The sequence below is a fragment of the Lytechinus variegatus genome, chromosome 8 (assembly GCF_018143015.1).
Source record: "Lytechinus variegatus isolate NC3 chromosome 8, Lvar_3.0, whole genome shotgun sequence".
Taxonomy (NCBI): domain Eukaryota; kingdom Metazoa; phylum Echinodermata; class Echinoidea; order Temnopleuroida; family Toxopneustidae; genus Lytechinus; species Lytechinus variegatus.
The window spans coordinates 337,905-355,006 of record NC_054747.1 but is presented as its reverse complement, the minus strand read 5'-3'; the positions used below and the strand labels follow the sequence as shown (position 1 = coordinate 355,006).

Genomic DNA, 17,102 nt, shown 5'->3' with positions numbered 1-17,102 from the left:
ACTTACTGGCCTAAAAGCAAAATCAATAGGGTCATGATATAGTCTTCTCCATCAAGAGAATTGAACATTATTGACCTTTCATGATTGCTTGGCATCGATACTCATCGAAGTGTTCTTATTTTTTGCCCCAGGCCTATTATCATGAAAAAGCAAGATCACCCACCCGTATAGTAGAGAATCATTGACAATAGCACGCGCTCAGCGGGTTCACCACAGAAAACAATGGGATAGACACTCACAGACTTTAATTCCCCATATCGGCTGTCGTGATTATTGTCGTAATTTCAATAGATGAACCTACTTCAAAAGACCGTTGGCTCGCCCGATTGGGAATCTTTTGTAATAGTATAGTGTATGCAGTAACTACCGTCCCGACTTCTTTTGTGCTATTTAAAAGATTTTCACCATCATCGAGTAGCGATTAGCGTATAAAATCGCATAAATTATCTCACATAACGGATCTATATGCATGTTCATGAATACCAGCATCACCATAATCATTACCACTATCTTTCAAATATTTGTAAATATAAAATTGATACTGGAGAATGATTGGAAATCGATAGTGAATGAATGATGATGGTGACGATGATGATGATAATCATAACTTTGAAGTGATATTAACGGACATGATATTTCGAATAATAATATCAGTGATAATGTTGATGATTAAATATTAACAAATGAAGATGATTTGTATATTATGCGGCAATGAACCATCAGACGCGTTTTTCCTTTATCATGTTTGTTATAAAATGGTTGTCATAATCATGATCCTGAAATACATAGATTATATTTAGATTAAAAAGAGAGAGAATGGATGGCCATCTAATTTTGGAAAAGTTTTTTTAGGTTGTCAAGTCCGATGCAGTGTAAAAAATTATTGCATATCGAGATCGATGCTATTTTTATATCAACGACATCATCCCCCAGAGTCTATCAAGTTATGAGTTTGTGTGCATTTTTAGCAAAATTGACATTTGTAATACGAGACTATTCTAATTTTAGAGTGCTTGAACTGCATGCTATTCGTGCTACGTATGTTTTGAATTCATCGGCTATTTCGATTTCTGGATGTATGTTACCATGCAGTTAAAGCGGTGTACGCCTGAATTTGATTGTCATATTAACTTTATAATAACGTCGACATATAAAACAGAATTCATCAGGTTCTTTATCATTACACCAATGATATGAACTTATGCACATAATTTATGCCTACGTCTTTTGCTTGATAGAACACCCCCCCCCCCCCCTCCATTAGAGCGAGAACAATATTGTGCTCTCTCATTAATAGTGATTTCGATAAGGAGATCGGGAAACGCACGCCATTAATAGTAATTTACATTATTTGTATACCACTTACGAGTGAAGAACAAAATATGTATCTAAACGCTAAGGAAAAATTAGAGAGAAGGAATTTCACCAAAAATTAAATTAGTTGCACAGTTCACAGTAGGCTGTAAACAATAGAGAGGCTTCACATGCGGCGGGAAAAGCTATTTACCCCCCCCCCCAAAAAAAAGGTTTTAACTGGATTTGAATTTCTCTCTTGAATCTCCTTGTTTAATACTTCCTGGTAGATTTTTCCAGAGTTGGATCCACGGGGGGGGGAGGGGCCCGCCCCCTCCCTCTATTGGCGGAGCAAAACAGGGGGAAAGAAAGACAAAAAAAGAAAAGGGAAATGAGAGGAGGGAAAAAAAATAGGAGGAAAACTGTTGAATTAGTCATAATTTGCACTATTGTTCGGCTAAACAGCTTTACTAATAAATATAGGTTTCTTTTTTCGACTCGCCGTATGGCCGCCGTAGAGCAAATGTGACCGAGGCATTACCATTTCATATACGTTTATTGATATTTTTGCATATTTAAATATGCAAGCTATACAGAATGCAGCTATATATACGATTAAGAGGTGAAGTACAAAGTTGGAAGGGAAACTATAGGCCAAAGAGGCTTTCATATTACTAACTTTACATCGGTAAATCATGATTACCTTAGACCAGGGATTCTCAAATGGTGGCGCGCGCGCCACTTGTGGCGCACCGAGCCTTGTGGAGTGGCGCATGGGAGCCGGTATAAAAAAATATATAAATAAGGAAAAATTGGGGAGAAAAAATGTATCTACCAGTAACCTGGAAATAAGGATTTGGTAATCATTTTGATACAAAGAGAAAACAAAAACTCTAGACTTGACACTTTATTGCTAATTGATTCCTCAAATTTTGTCAAATTTAGCACTCGATAACCCCTTATTATGGAGGATCGATGGTGTTCTCCTTTTTATTTCTTCTACTGTATACAAAGTTTATGTGCCACACAAGTGATTTGAAACCCCCTTTTGTAGGATTTCTATTTCAACGGCGAGACATTTTGCATTTCCAGAGTGTACGTTTTGGTTAAGAGTTAAACATCAAATAATATGATATTCAAAGAACATCCTGATCATAAAATATTATGAATTTGGGACATAACAAGCAGAAACTTTTTTTCCGGAGCCGATTAAAATCCGAAATTGTAAAAGTAAAATACATGTATGCTCAGATTTATTGCCTGCCGTGATTGCATGCATGCACTCAACGGAGACCATTGATAGCCGACCACTGAAAGACTTAAAATTGGTGAGGTCTTACAGCGTGTTCAGAATTTCTGAAATTTGTCATCTCTGTGGAATGGCTCAGAAAGTCCTCTCAAAGAACTCTGAAAGACTGATGGATATTTCTTGTCTTACTGGTCGTATAGACTAGTCCTATAGAGATCTTTCAATGGTCTTTCAGAGATCTTTTATACAACAAGTGATCTTTCAGAATTCTTTCCATGGACTTTGCCTGGTCCTTCGGTCTTTCAATGATCTTTCAATGATCTCTCATGAGTCGTACAGTGATCGCCGCAAAAATCTTGAGATACTGTCGAAAGATTATTGAAAGACTATGAAGACCTTTGAGAGTTCATTGAACGACCGCTGAAAGACCGCTGAAAGACCATTTTCCTGTAAGACCGTTATAAGACTGATTTGAACCGTTTCAAAAGTTTTTGGAGCACATCAAGACCACGAAGATCACTGATAGATTGGTCAGGACTTGTGTAAGACCTCAAAGACCATTGTAGGTTCATTGAGAGACCTCTGAAAGATCAACCAGAATTTGTGGTCTTTCAAAGTTCTTTCAGCGGTCTTGTTCTCTGTGGAATGGGGGTTTAACACGAACTGAATGAATGATACCGCACGTGAGTTGTAGAGAGAGGGGCAGTTTGGGGCGTTATAGTGCAGTGCAACGCCTAATTTTCAGCCCTTGCAAAATCGGGGAACGTAACTTCAGCCACTGGCCTACAGATGGGGTGGGGATTGGGGCCCACAAGTGTTTCACGACCAAGAAAAAAAAAGGAGAAAAGGAAAGGGAAAGTGTGGAACACTGTATTTTTTTTTTTTTGCTTCAGCTGCCATACCAAGCCCCCTCTTTTTTTTATTTTACTCATTATGCCACTTGCTTCAGCCAGTAGATCTGGTGCAGAACAATCTGATCTAGTGGTATCATTGCTATGTTGTGAAAAAGTCACTGGTCATTTTTCTTTTAATATTAATATTGTGTTATTTGTTGGCATTTGTATTTCTTCTGTTGATATTAAAAAATGATTATAGACCTTCTGGGCAATTTAAAAGGCCTCATATTCCAAAACTTCTGGGGGCTTTGCCCCCTCGACCCCCACCAGGGGCCTCTGGACCCCCCCTTCGCTGATACACTGCTGGTCTGCGTAATTGATAGTGGAGCACTACAGATTCTCAACAAGAAATGTGGCGCTTCAAAAAAAGTAATTGAGAATGGCTGCCTTAGACACTGGGAATCTAATTTGCAATATTTGACGCACTCACATTGCAGATTAATTCCGATATTTGATAGGAAGAATAAATCAATGGCAATATACACGTATTGTACAAGTCAAACGTGAAGGTTAAAAAAAAAATAGGTGAAGAAAAAATTTAGGAAAATTCACAGGAAGAAATGAAGTTGGATGAAAAAAAAGGAACCATCAGAATTAAGTTGACAAAATTGAATATTGTAAGTAGAACAGGAAAATTGAAAGAAATAATTAAGCCCCCCCCAGCGGACTGGCTTGAAGGGGGATCACCATGCATAAAATCATGGTACTTGTGGAGGCCTCGGCCCCAGACCCCTTTGGTTCTGTGGCTCCTGGATGGTAATCAAGAACACTAGGTCACAGAACACTCTAGATCACAGGGGAAATTTATATAAGAGAATAAAGACTGATCCCATGTAAAAAGATAGTATAGATTTTCCTGTCCAATATCATGTCGGAGTCATATTAATGATATTTCATTTATTTGTCTTGCACGGCATCCGTATTATGTGTGAATATATAAGTTTCTAGAATTTAAATGTTTAAACAAATGCTGTGGCGTACCTAGGATTTTCCACAGGGGGGGGGGGGCAAAATCGCCAAAAAAGACCTCAACAGGATATAAAGGACATTTCACAGCAAAAACAAATTGACAAGTAAAAAGAAAAGGGGTCTTCAATTTCTCGCCGGGGGGGGGGGGTAGTCTGCCCCCCCGTAGGTACGCTAGTGAACATACGTATAGTAAGAGAAAAATTGATGTGCACTTTGGCTAAATTAAACATAGGCCTATGTTAAGCTCAAATCTGGATTTCAACGATGTCCTTAGTTTTCAGCCTTTTTTCCACAAAAAACGTTTGCATTTTATGTATTATTATTATTTTGTTTGTCTCAGTAGCGTTTCAATGTATTGATTTAAATGCCATCATTTTTGGACCCAGGTATGATTTATATTGCATGTTTTGCGAGGGTTATTGCATTCGTTTACAAAGATGTTAAGGACAATTCCATATTTTTCCTTTTCACCCGACAATGCTGACTGTGCGGGCTCAGTGTGATGAAAAAAAAAAGAATCTTACCGGCGCCTGAACACTTACTTTCAGAAATTCAATATCTTAACGGCATGTTCTTCAAAATAAAACAACATGCTCGTGCTAAAGGGCTAAATCTTAAATGTTCTATTAAAGAAATGAAATCTATATCTAATTGAACTTTGTCATATACTGAAACCCGAAACGAAAAATTATAAAAAAAAAATTGTGTCCCACTGGACTACGCACACCGATACAAAGACACAACGATATTCGGATCAGTGACTAGAGATCGGGCTTTTAATAGTTTGCATAAAACTCCGATATCGTGGACATAGAGGGCGCTCATGCAGAAACATCTTATCGGAAAGCCAACCGGGTGCAACCGTGAGTGTCAAAAGAAAAGATAAAAGTGCACGCTTCCGTTTTCGCTGCAAAAGGGCACGATGCCGTCTTGAATGGCAAGAGCACTGACCCGTAGGATAGAAAAATGGACAATGGAACGTTGAGCGGGTTCGCCGCAGAATATAAAGGTAAAAACGCACACACACCTTTGACAAGCCGCCTTAAAGATTAGCTGTGATCAGTTTATTGTTTGTGAAAATTTAATGCGTTATTACATTGAAATCTAATGCATGAGGGATCATCAATTGCAATTTTTAGTGCATCATTTTGTCCTTATAATGTGGATCTCAACAATGTGTTCATGAACAATCAGGAGAAGAGGGGTAAGATAGAACTGAAGTGGGTGAAGTACGTCAATGGGATCAGGGTCAACAGAACATTAAGAACATTATTGCATTGACGCCCAACGGCGACAATGCATTGTTCTTGTTCCATATTCCTATTCCGTAATCTTCTTCTTCTTCTTCTTCTTCTTCTTCCACCAAAATCCCATTTGTTTAACACATGGTTTTGTTAGCTCTACTCTGGCTCCGTCCTTCATCCAAATTCAACCAAATTTGGTAGACGTGTTGCCCAGCATCCCTAGTTGTGCCTCTCGTCTTCCATTTTCCAAAATCACTCATGCATGACCATCCAGGCGCCATTTTGTCAATTTCAAGTCCATTTGCATACCATTCTTCATTCTTTCATATCTCGGTTATCCTGCATGCTAAAGACTTCTAACAAATTGCTATAGATATTCCAAGAGTTGCTCCGTCATCTGCGACGTATAACTTGACCTTCAAAATGCCATCTTCATGCCTTAAATTCAAATCCGAAATAGCCTTCCTTCAAAAACTTCATATTTATTAAAATGTAAAGTCAAAAAATCGTAAAATGGCCATAATTTTCTTGTTTTTATTCGTTTCGAGCTCATATATTCAGGAGTTGATTACAGTACCGTATCATACATACTACTCAGTTTTCACGCATCACTGATTTTTCGTCATTGAAATAGCGCCCTCTAAAGTTTCAAAAACACTTACCTTTGAATGCTCCTCATTGCGTCATGCATGGCCAAACCCGTACCCTTTCTTGGATTTAGGGTCTTCAAGATATGCCCTTTCATGCCATTTAAAAAATATATACCTTACAACTGACGAAATATCTCAAAAATGCTCCCGAAAATCAGCAAAATACCCCAAAAGGCACTTTAATGCCAGCACAACTTCAACTTGCTCTTATTTCCTTATTATTGAAGCTTATTCTTTCTAACTTGGCAGATCTGAGTATTGACATATACTTCAACAGTTCGTTAATGTTTTGTAACAGAAACTAAGAAATTGCTGACGTCAGCTTCAAATTATTGTGCAAAACCTTCATTTTTAATGTCTTTCTTTATATGGCATTTACTTCCGGTCTATTGCCTGCGCACAAATAAAAGTGGTATCAATGTCACCGCATTGGAATACTCTTTCCAGTGATACCAAATACGACATAGGTTACAACAGAAAATTTCAAGATAAGTCAATCTGAACACATGGTATACTGCTCACTATGTACACATTATCAACAACAGAATTGTACACAGTGTCTATTGCATCGGTTTCGCGCAAAAACGAACTGAACGTACTATGGCACGCCATTTGTCCAATAAGGCGATAAACTCAGTTTATGCATGCACATCGTTCTGATATGTACTTAACACTGGGTTACGTTGATGAATTGTCAGCGAATTTGTATGCTTATTTCTATTACTCTCTCTGCGTCTTTCTCTCTCTCTCGTTCTTCAGCGGCCACTTGGTCTAAAAATGGACCAAATTTGTTTGACTCAAGAATGTAATCTGCAAAAATCCAATTTGATTAACATGTAATTTTTGTTAGTCCTCTCCTGCCTCCGTTTCTCATCCAAATTCATTCTGATTTGGTAGACATACTGTCCATAATTCGGGACCATAACCTTTAGAAATAGCGCCTTCTATTGAAAAGTCTTGAAATAGTTAAATTGCCATAACTTCCTTGTTTGAATTTTTTTGGTCTCATGTTTTCAGGGTTTGCCAATTGTATCATTTCACATACTCAAACTGTGTTTTACGCATCAGTGATCATTCCTTTAAGAAAAAGCGCCCTCTAATATTTTGAGAATGTATATCATCCAGAGTTTTCTCTTGATCTCCTCCTGTTTCTTGCCCTGTATTAAGTCAGAGGCGTCAATGCATGCACATCGTTCTGAAACGATTGCAGTTCTAGTTCTGCTCTGGACTTCACGCGAACGTGACAATAGCCCTCAGTCTCTCAACAATAGGTGAGGACGGAACAGAGGGAGGGGGCGAGGGCTGAATGTTCTGTTTACCCTTATTCCATCAACCTACTTCTCCCACTTAAGTCATATCTCACCCCTATTTTCCCGACTCCCATGAACCCATTGCTGAGATCTTCATGATAAAGATGATCTGTAATGAAAATCATAAGATCAGTATGCTCGAGCATACTGATCTTATGATCTTATGATTTTCATTACAGATCGAGCATACTGATCTTAAACAAATAAGAGTAATGCCGAAAATTTGTTAAACAAATTATAATTTCCTCCTCTAAAAAGCCTCTCAATCTATTGTCCACGGCGGACGGCATTTGAATATTAATGAGTCAGAAAGAAGAGGATCGAGGATATTTGAATTCCAGTTCATCGTGGCTTAGCCGTGAACCAGAATAGCCTGGTGGATGAGTCGCTGCCCGGAAACCAGTAGATGGCAGGTTCGAATCCCACTGGTTCCATTTTTTCTGACTTAGAATCTTCTGATTTTCATTACAGATCGAGCATACTGATCTTAAACAAATAGGAGTAATGCCGAAAATTTGTTAAACAAATTACAAGTCATTATGTTTCGCTTACGTAGTTTAGCGCGTTATAATGAATATTATCATTGATTTTTATTTCTATAATTATAATCATCAAGTCATAATCGCTTACTTGAACAATATGGTTCCACATTGGACCAAGAACTATTTAAAAGGCAGGTGCTGGTTAGGTCTGTGTCATTCGAGTAGTAGTTTGCATTGCAGGCATATTGGATTATATCGCCCGGTGAGTAGAATTGTTTCTGAGTCCCTTGTTCAATCAGCCCATTTGCCGGAATTTGAGGACTTGGGCACATGATAGCTACAATTGACACATGGGAAATAAGATACGTTATACCTAAATACATCAAAACCATTAACAAAAAAAATACTTTCCATAAGGCAATATCTTCTCAACAGTATAGTCCCGGAACATTCAACTCAATCGTAATATAATCATAATAAATCATACATTAAATACACAATTGATTGAATAAGTAATCGAGCGAAGAAATTAGAATGTAATATACACTATAAAATTTAAAAAGAGAATGCATCAATAAAGGGTGGTCATAAAATGCACCAAATGAAATTGTCTAGATCACCACCCTTGATCATAATTATAATAATATTCATAGTACAGCTACTTGCAAGTAACTGCACTATGAAAAACAAAGTAAAACACACGGAAAGAAATGCAAAGTCCACAAAAGCCCAACACAGAACAAGCAGACAAATTAACATAAGGCTACATAAGTTTACCTCAATCAAAACTCCTATTTTCGATATTTAATTCCCCAGCAATATTAAAAAAAATAAATATTAAAAAGTTTGAATTGTACACAGTTACAAAAATGAAAATGCTACATGTTCAAAGAGGAATAAAATGTCATATCTGGTTGTATTATGATTTAGTCAAATAAATCAATACTAGAAAATGTAAAACTTCATGAAATACCAATAAAATGGTGAGCTAGTAACTTGATCAGTTTTCACAGTGGCACACTTAAAGATACCGTTTGTGCCAATGAAAAAATAAAAAAACTCGTCAAAAATCTATAATCACTGTCTGCATCCAATAATTATTGATCTTTATGAAGCCCTGAATACCCCCTAAAAGTCACAAACTGTCAAAGAAGAAAACCATTTTGGTGGAAACAAATAATACAATTTTTTTATTGAACATCATTGCCCATTAATTTCTTTTAAATTTTCATGATTTTTATTTTCGAAAACACTCGTTTGAGTGTTTTGTTTATGTGCGGACGTTAATGTTCTAGCAGCGATTTATTTGTGAACATGCGCGAAGAAATAAATATATTTACTTTCAACCCCGCATTTTTCATTATCATTAATATTTTATCAGGCATTAAAAAGTAGTGGCTTGCAAAGAAATTAAACATGGCAACATAGAAAAAACATACTAAATATTCATATTTAGAGTAAAATCCGAGTTGCCTTGGAACGGAAAATGTTAGTAAAATAGGGTAGTTTATAATGTAGCCGTATTCATATTATTTATTCGCTCTTATAGGAGCATATCTTAATGATGACATCTCATACACTTATTCGTAAAGGTAAGAGTATATGGATCGAAGTGGAGGATAAAAGTACCCTTCCATGTAATGTACTTTCAAATAGAGCAGGTTTCTCACGCTGTTCTAATGTAATACAAAGACCATTAGTCAGGACTATGGACCTAGTGGGCCGAGAGAGCCCAATAGCCTTGCCTTCTTCAGAATATGAAATGAAAATTGTTACCTGTGCAATTAGGTTCGTCACCCAGCCATTCCCCATCTTCTGTGCAAACCCAAACAATTGCATCAGCATCACCATCCAATGTAAATCCATCATTGCACGTCCATGTTATGTAAGAATTTACTGGGAATGAGTCTCCACCGGTTAGGTCGGGGCTTGAGGTACAGTTGGTACAGGTAGCGTTTGGCGAAAGGCATTCTGAATTTACACCAGCTACGATGAAACATTAAGTAAGGATGTAAGCATGGTTATAATTGAAAACAAAAAAACGTTTCCAAGTAAGACTTGAGTTAGCAAAAACTATTCATCACTACCATGAGTTATTACCAAATATGCATGTAGTTCTAAAAATATAAATTATAGACATTGCCATGTTGATTATTGTGAACATAAAACGATAAAAAAATATATCAATAGCGAAAAAGGTTAAACACATTAAAGTTAGTACTTAATATAATAATAAAGTTAGATTTAAAAACTAATAGTTTAATTGCTCTTTTTTGACGCAACACTAATTATTATTGATGTTTATTACAGGTTTTGTAAAATATTACTATTCTTCTTTTTAATCATCGTTATTATTATATTTTTCATTATCATCACTTTTTTTATTTAAACAAGTGCACACCTAGTTGCCAAAAGTGCGTATAGCATTTCCATTTACACGTTTTATTTGAATGTAGGATAATATAGCATTGTCGATTAAATTCCTTGCTTACGGGCATAGGTGCCGCGGCCGGAGATCGAACCCCAGACTTTCTACGTATAGCCAGACACCGTAGAACAGTCGGCCACGGCACCTTCATTTTTTTTTTTTTTTTTTTTTTTTTTTAAACAAGTACACACCTAGTTACAAATAATGCGTGAAGCATTTCCATTTATTTGAATGCAGGATAAAAGAGCACAGGTGTCGTAGCCGGGGATCGAACCCCGGACTTTCCATGTATAGCCAGGCGCCTTAGACCACTCGGCCACGGCACCCCGGATGTATTGATGTATTATCGATATTATCGTTTAAGATGAAAACAATTGTATTAATTATTATCATCGTTATAAAAAAAGTATCAAGATTATTATATTCATACTATTATCATTAACATTAACATTTGTTTAGTTGATATTATAATTTTTTTTAAAAAACAAGTACACACCTAGTTACAAATAATGCGTGAAGCATTTCCATTTATTTGAATGCAGGATAAAAGAGCACAGGTGTCGTAGCCGGGGATCGAACCCCGGACTTTCCATGTATAGCCAGGCGCCTTAGACCACTCGGCCACGGCACCCCGGATGTATTGATGTATTATCGATATTATCGTTTAAGATGAAAACAATAGTATTAATTATTATCATCGTTATAAAAAAATATTAAGATAATTATCATTAATACTATTATCATTAACATTAACATTTGTTTAGTTGATATTATAATTGATATCTGTATTATTATTATTATTATTTATTCAATATCAGTATCAATTCTGTCATGGATTTTTAAAGATTATGTCTATTCAATTACAGTGATAAAAATTAGAATTTTATACCTACCGAAGGTAAGTGCGCCGGCAACAATCACAAGGAGGAGTTCCATGCCTCTATCCATATTTCCGTCCTACTAATGACCTTGGGAGCTGGCATTATCCAATATATGAGCTGGTCATCAAGGAAAAAAACTGGATCTGTTATTAGTCTCATAAAAAGTATTAATAGCATCATACACTTACAAATTATTAAATACTAAAGGACTTTGCTCTTCGCGCAACCTTTTCAAAACATCAGTACCACGCAATCTTCTGGTCTCGATCATCGTCTTAATACATGACCAAAGAGGAAGAGGGAGAGAGATAAATAGAAAAGAATGTGTGTTTGTGTGTATATATATAGAGAGAGAGGGGGGAGAGAAAGGGAGAGAGAAAAGCAGGGGCAGCGAACCTGGGGTGCCAGGAAGCACCGTGCCCCGACTTTTTGAAGCACTGAAAAAGTGTCCATTTTATGCAATAAAACTGTCCCCCACTAACCTGTACTGTGCCCCTTACACCTGAAAATGACCCGTTGTGTGTGCAAGCAAATGACCCCATGCCTTCTCGTTAGTGCCCTTTCTCGTATCAGTGCCCTTTTTTACTAAAGTAAAATGCCCCTGACCGATATGTTCGGTACCCCTTCAACCTGAGAAGGACCCGTTTTATGCGTTGACGAGTGCCCCTTTGAAACAAGACAACAGTATTCCCATTTTTGTTACTATTCTTTTGAAGTGGGAAAATGTAACCCCCGTCACACTAGAGGAGGAATGATCCGGAATGCCGTCGGAATGAAAATTCTTGGTACATTCCTGGATATTCGAAGCGCATTCTAAAAATTTTGACTGCATTCTGAGTGCATTCCAGACATTTGGGTCCATTCTTATGACCGGCCCGAATGTTTTTCTCATGTTCAAAACTTTCGAAGTGCATTCGACATGGAGAAATATCAAACGACATTCTTAGTGCATTCTAATTGCATTCCTAAATATTTTTACGACATTCTAAGAGCATTCGAGGCATTCCGATCGCATTCATGAGAGAATCGAATCGCATAAAAGCACGGCTAGCTGTTGCTGCAACGTCAGTCAGCACTGAGGAGCATTGAATTCATCGAACGACATTTTTAGAAATTTAGATCAATTCGAAATTCCCTCCCGAATGGCTCGAATTTTGAAAAATTTTCATTCCGGCTGGTTCTGCTTGATTCCTGCTGATTCCGAATAAGTGTGACGGGGGTAGAATGATCCTATGGGCCTTCAGTTTTATGAAACATGTGAGTGGGGTAGATAAAAAGTTGCGTACTTAAAACAAATAATAAAATCACAACCACAAAAGAAGAGAAGGTTGAATTATGTAATTTTTTTCTAAAAATTGTATCAAAATCTATCACAAAAAATTGAATTTCGTTATAAAAGTGTCAACAGTTTTCCTCGCTCGCAGCTTCTTATAGATTTTACGTGATACGACATATCGAGCCACCTTAGGGGGGGGGGGCTCATTACACATCTGTAGAAAAGTTATTCTTTCTTTGTTATGAAATAGTTCCTGTTTCGAAAGAAGATATGTTTTTTTATCTGCCCCCTTCCACTTTGAACGTCGCTTCGCCGCCCCTGAAGAGAGGAAGAAAAAAAGATCAGATGCTCTATATTTACCAATTTACTCATTTAAAATAGGTCGAGGAATTTGTAAACACGAAATAAAAGATGAATAATTCACTGGTCCAATGGTTAATCACCCTGAACTTGCTTTACAAGTACTAACTTTGAATAAATTAAAACTTTATACAATGTTTGCGCAGCTTTTTATGTGCGAGCGAAGATAGGCGGATTTGTTTGTTGTGTACAATAAAATTCTATTTTGACACAAGGAAACAGGCATATCTAATTATTTGTTGAATTCGATTTATCCTGACATACACATGGCCGATGGACTAGTACAATAAATACGTAGTCTTTTTTATTATATCGTTCAAAGATTACATAAACTTAGAAAAAAAAACTAACGCAAATGTTCGTTCACAGTTTAAGCAAGCCATCACAACAAGCAAACATCAAATGTTATGATCTTGTCCTTGCTATTTCTATAACTGTTTTAACAATCGTTGTTTGCATAATCAGGTCTATCTAACAACTTTAAACAGAACGCACACAATATGTGTTTAAGTGATTGGTTAACTTTGGTTTGACTTTTAACAAATCTGAGCTAGAAGGTCACACTTGTCACCTGTGTCTGTGATATGTTAGAAAAATGAAGCCCAGAAAAAAAGAACGCGTTCGAAAATAATCATTTAGTGCTTCAAACATTGAAACATAAAGTGACCGGAAACACCATCTTAATTCTACCCCATACACTTATGTGTACTATTTCGGCGTCTATAAGATGCCTATTTCCAAAATCGGGGTTAGCCTTGTAGTTTTAGCTTTTCATTCTCAATTATGGATGTTTTCAGGTTTTATTAGTTCTAATACATGCACTTGAACACATGTTTCATCTTTGTTTGAATTTTTTTTTTAAATCGACTGCTTACAAAGTTAAACAATAAGTTTAATACAAGTCGTGAAACGATCGAAGAAAACCATCAGTCTAAAACATCGACTATGATAATTAAAATTCCTTAAAATAATATATGTATGTGCATCTGTTTTATTTATGTTTTTATAAAGAATCAGATCAAATTACAATATTCATAGTTATTCAGTTATTCAAACCACATTTCCAAGGTAAAAGGTAAGAACAAACGGGGGGGGGGGGGGCAGAAAATAGGATTACAACAAATCTGTTTTTAGCAGTACCTATGTAAACTTTTTAAGCCAGGGTTTATATACATAAATTATCTTAGCTATACAGCAAATCAAATCGGTCGTATGAAGGATCGTCGATGTTACACTCTGCACACTACAGCATGTATAAAAGATCAGACTTAATACTCAATAACCAGATACATGCTTTAATAAGGACTATAAGGATGGCATTTAAAGTATAATGAACAGACTACATATCAACAATGAGCTATTAAAAGTAGAATTGATATTCAAAAGGCCAGGAATGACTCTGAAGTCTGAACGTACTTATATAAACATGTACATGTATATATAAGTATATATATATACACACACACACACCCTCACACACACACATATATATATATATGTATATATATATATATATATATATATATATATGTGTGTGTGTGTGTGTGTGTATATACATATACGTATGCGTTAATGTACATACATACACATATGCATATAGTGTCCTAATTCATGTGGAAATTAGTTTTTAACTTTCTATTTTGCATAATACAGAGGCAACTAATTTTTTTTTTTTTGGGGGGGGATTAAATCGTATTCCGTTTCCTTGTGTTTTGGACAAAAAGTTTAAATTTTGTTATAGATCGTGTGTTATTTAGAAATTTACACACATATATATAAAACATTTTAATAATAGGAACAGATAAGATATAAATCAATCAGTGCATGTACCCAATATTTTATCAAAGTTAGACAAGTTGTAACTTGTGTTATGTTTTTCACGTATTTATACACTCAGCAAATATTGCCATAGTGGCGTTGTTACGATACTGCAACAAATAACAATGAAATTTTGTTTTAGATTTGATTTCCCTTTTTTCATTACCATGATTACAGGAAATAGATCACGTACTTAAACAAAAGAAACCAAACATTGATATTGCATTTATCTCTTAAAGTATCAGATGTATACTCAAAGATTATGATATAAATCCAATAAAATCTATGTCGGTTGGCGAAGATGCCTTAACTGAAAGTTCACAATGATGGCGATGATGAAACAGATGTTGAAACACGATAAATAACATTAGTCACTGTAACAGTTTGACATGTCCGTGAAGATGATGTTTATAATGATTACGGTCAATTTCAGCATTCTTTGGATTGAAAAACGTTCATTAAAACAGGTTGATGATTTCGATGAGAACTGAGAATTCCCCTCTCAAAGTAACTGCTTCATTAATGGCATGCACATAATGTAATTCCACAGAATATAAATGTTGTATCCTAGTCGGAAATAAACTACATGTTTGCTCTGACACAAAGTATGGTGTGAAACTCTGAGTTCTAATCTGATGTGATGATCTCCTTGAAGAAACTGCCAGCTTATATATGAATTATTTACTTTTCTTGAAGCTTTTAGTATTGTGTACAAAAAGAACATTCTGCCAATTTCTAGAGCAGTCTAATTTTTGCCATTAGCAGTCTATTGTCTTTGGACATTCCAAAAATAACAAAGATTGCTCAAAGATTACAATTATTCTATATAACAGCGTAATTTTTCCACATTCGCAAAATATGTTAATTATTGTTTTTCTCCTTTTATTGCAAAGGGTGCAATTTGGAGAATCCCTCCTCTTGATCTTAAAAAGTCATTCAATAATACTCCAAAAAAATTACAGATTGAATTTTTTCCTCATTCAAAATCAAGGGAAAGATTAAATCTATCACTCCAATATTCCTGACTCTTCTCCGGTGTAACATTTACATTTATAATATAAGCATCATAAACTAGGCAATTTCTTTAAAGATAACATTTTAGTAATGAGCATGTTATGAACATCCACAATTTCAAGAATATGTTTGACTAAAAAAATGAATTTGATTATATTCTGTATAGAAATATCAAAGTTTAAGATCAATTCTTCAAATAATTTGTGTTTAGGGAAATGTGGATTAAGTAGATCAAATACCATACAAATCATTTCATTTTTCCAAACTTCAAAATAAAAATACCGTTTAGAATTTGAAGAAATGTTTCTATTGAACCACAAAGACTGAACCCCAATTGAACCGCAATTCTGAATATTTACATTGCAGAATGTATATTATGGCATGTTGTCTGTATCTATACCAAGTGCGCAATTAATCGGCTTATGTCGAAAGGTGGGTGCTGTCGCGTTAGGGTGCGTCAACGCGAACGCGAAGATTCGTCCAAAGCCCCCCCCCCCCCCCCGGTTTGGCCGAAAGGGTGCGTCGGGAGCGCCACGTCGCGTCGCATTCACTGGAACGTAAAAGTGTAAAATATAGTAAGGTAGGGTCTGAAGAGTTAAACGTTGTGAATGCTGACCCGACATCAATTTTGGCCTTGCCCTTCCAGGACACATCTGCCGTAAGTTTTATAATTTGGGGGACACCAAATATCTCCAGGTATACGAATGTTTTCCTTTGTAATAAATACTTATCTGCAAAGTATAAAGTTGAAGGTAAGTTACTTTTTTTATTTGAAAGAACCTTGAAATCAGTCATAATTTTTACATGTATCAATATTACACCATAAAACATTTCCACCGAAAAATCCTCATGCAGCATGCCGTCATTGTTTTTTTTTTACCTTAACCCTTCGCATGCGGGCCCGCGAAACCGGATACCTCTCCCTGCGGCGGAGCCGTTTTTGTACATTGCTGGTATTTGGATTTGTGGCGGTGTTTTCCTAATCTATTGCTAATTGCGCCAAACTGAAGTATTTTCAGGAATTTTAGTAAATGCAAAGACGAAAGATCAGACATTTTTCTTTCTAGAACTAAAGGTCTCGCTTCTCAAATCAACAGAATAGTTAAGAAATTTACGAGGAAAAGGTCGTGTTATTTTGTCAAATCTCCATTTTTTCCCAAGTCAATAGGCACTGTGTACAAAAATGCGTAAGGGCAATCAGCACGCGCGGACAAGTCGGGTTCGATCGATAA

At 36.1% G+C, this 17,102-nt stretch overlaps 1 protein-coding gene across 2 annotated transcripts in view; it reads right to left on the bottom strand.

Moving 5' to 3' along the window:
- The window catches only part of LOC121419507 (sushi, von Willebrand factor type A, EGF and pentraxin domain-containing protein 1-like), a 45,657-nt gene that overhangs the window by 25,993 nt on the left and 2,562 nt on the right, over window positions 1-17,102 (bottom strand). For both annotated transcript variants that reach the window (XM_041613960.1, XM_041613961.1), the window contains exons 2-4: window positions 11,415-11,519; window positions 9,870-10,079; window positions 8,242-8,430 (exon numbers count right to left, since the gene is read on the bottom strand). In XM_041613960.1, the coding sequence (XP_041469894.1) occupies window positions 8,242-8,430; window positions 9,870-10,079; window positions 11,415-11,469 (454 nt within the window). In that variant the 5' untranslated portion in view covers window positions 11,470-11,519. The remainder of the gene's footprint in view (window positions 1-8,241; window positions 8,431-9,869; window positions 10,080-11,414; window positions 11,520-17,102) is intronic.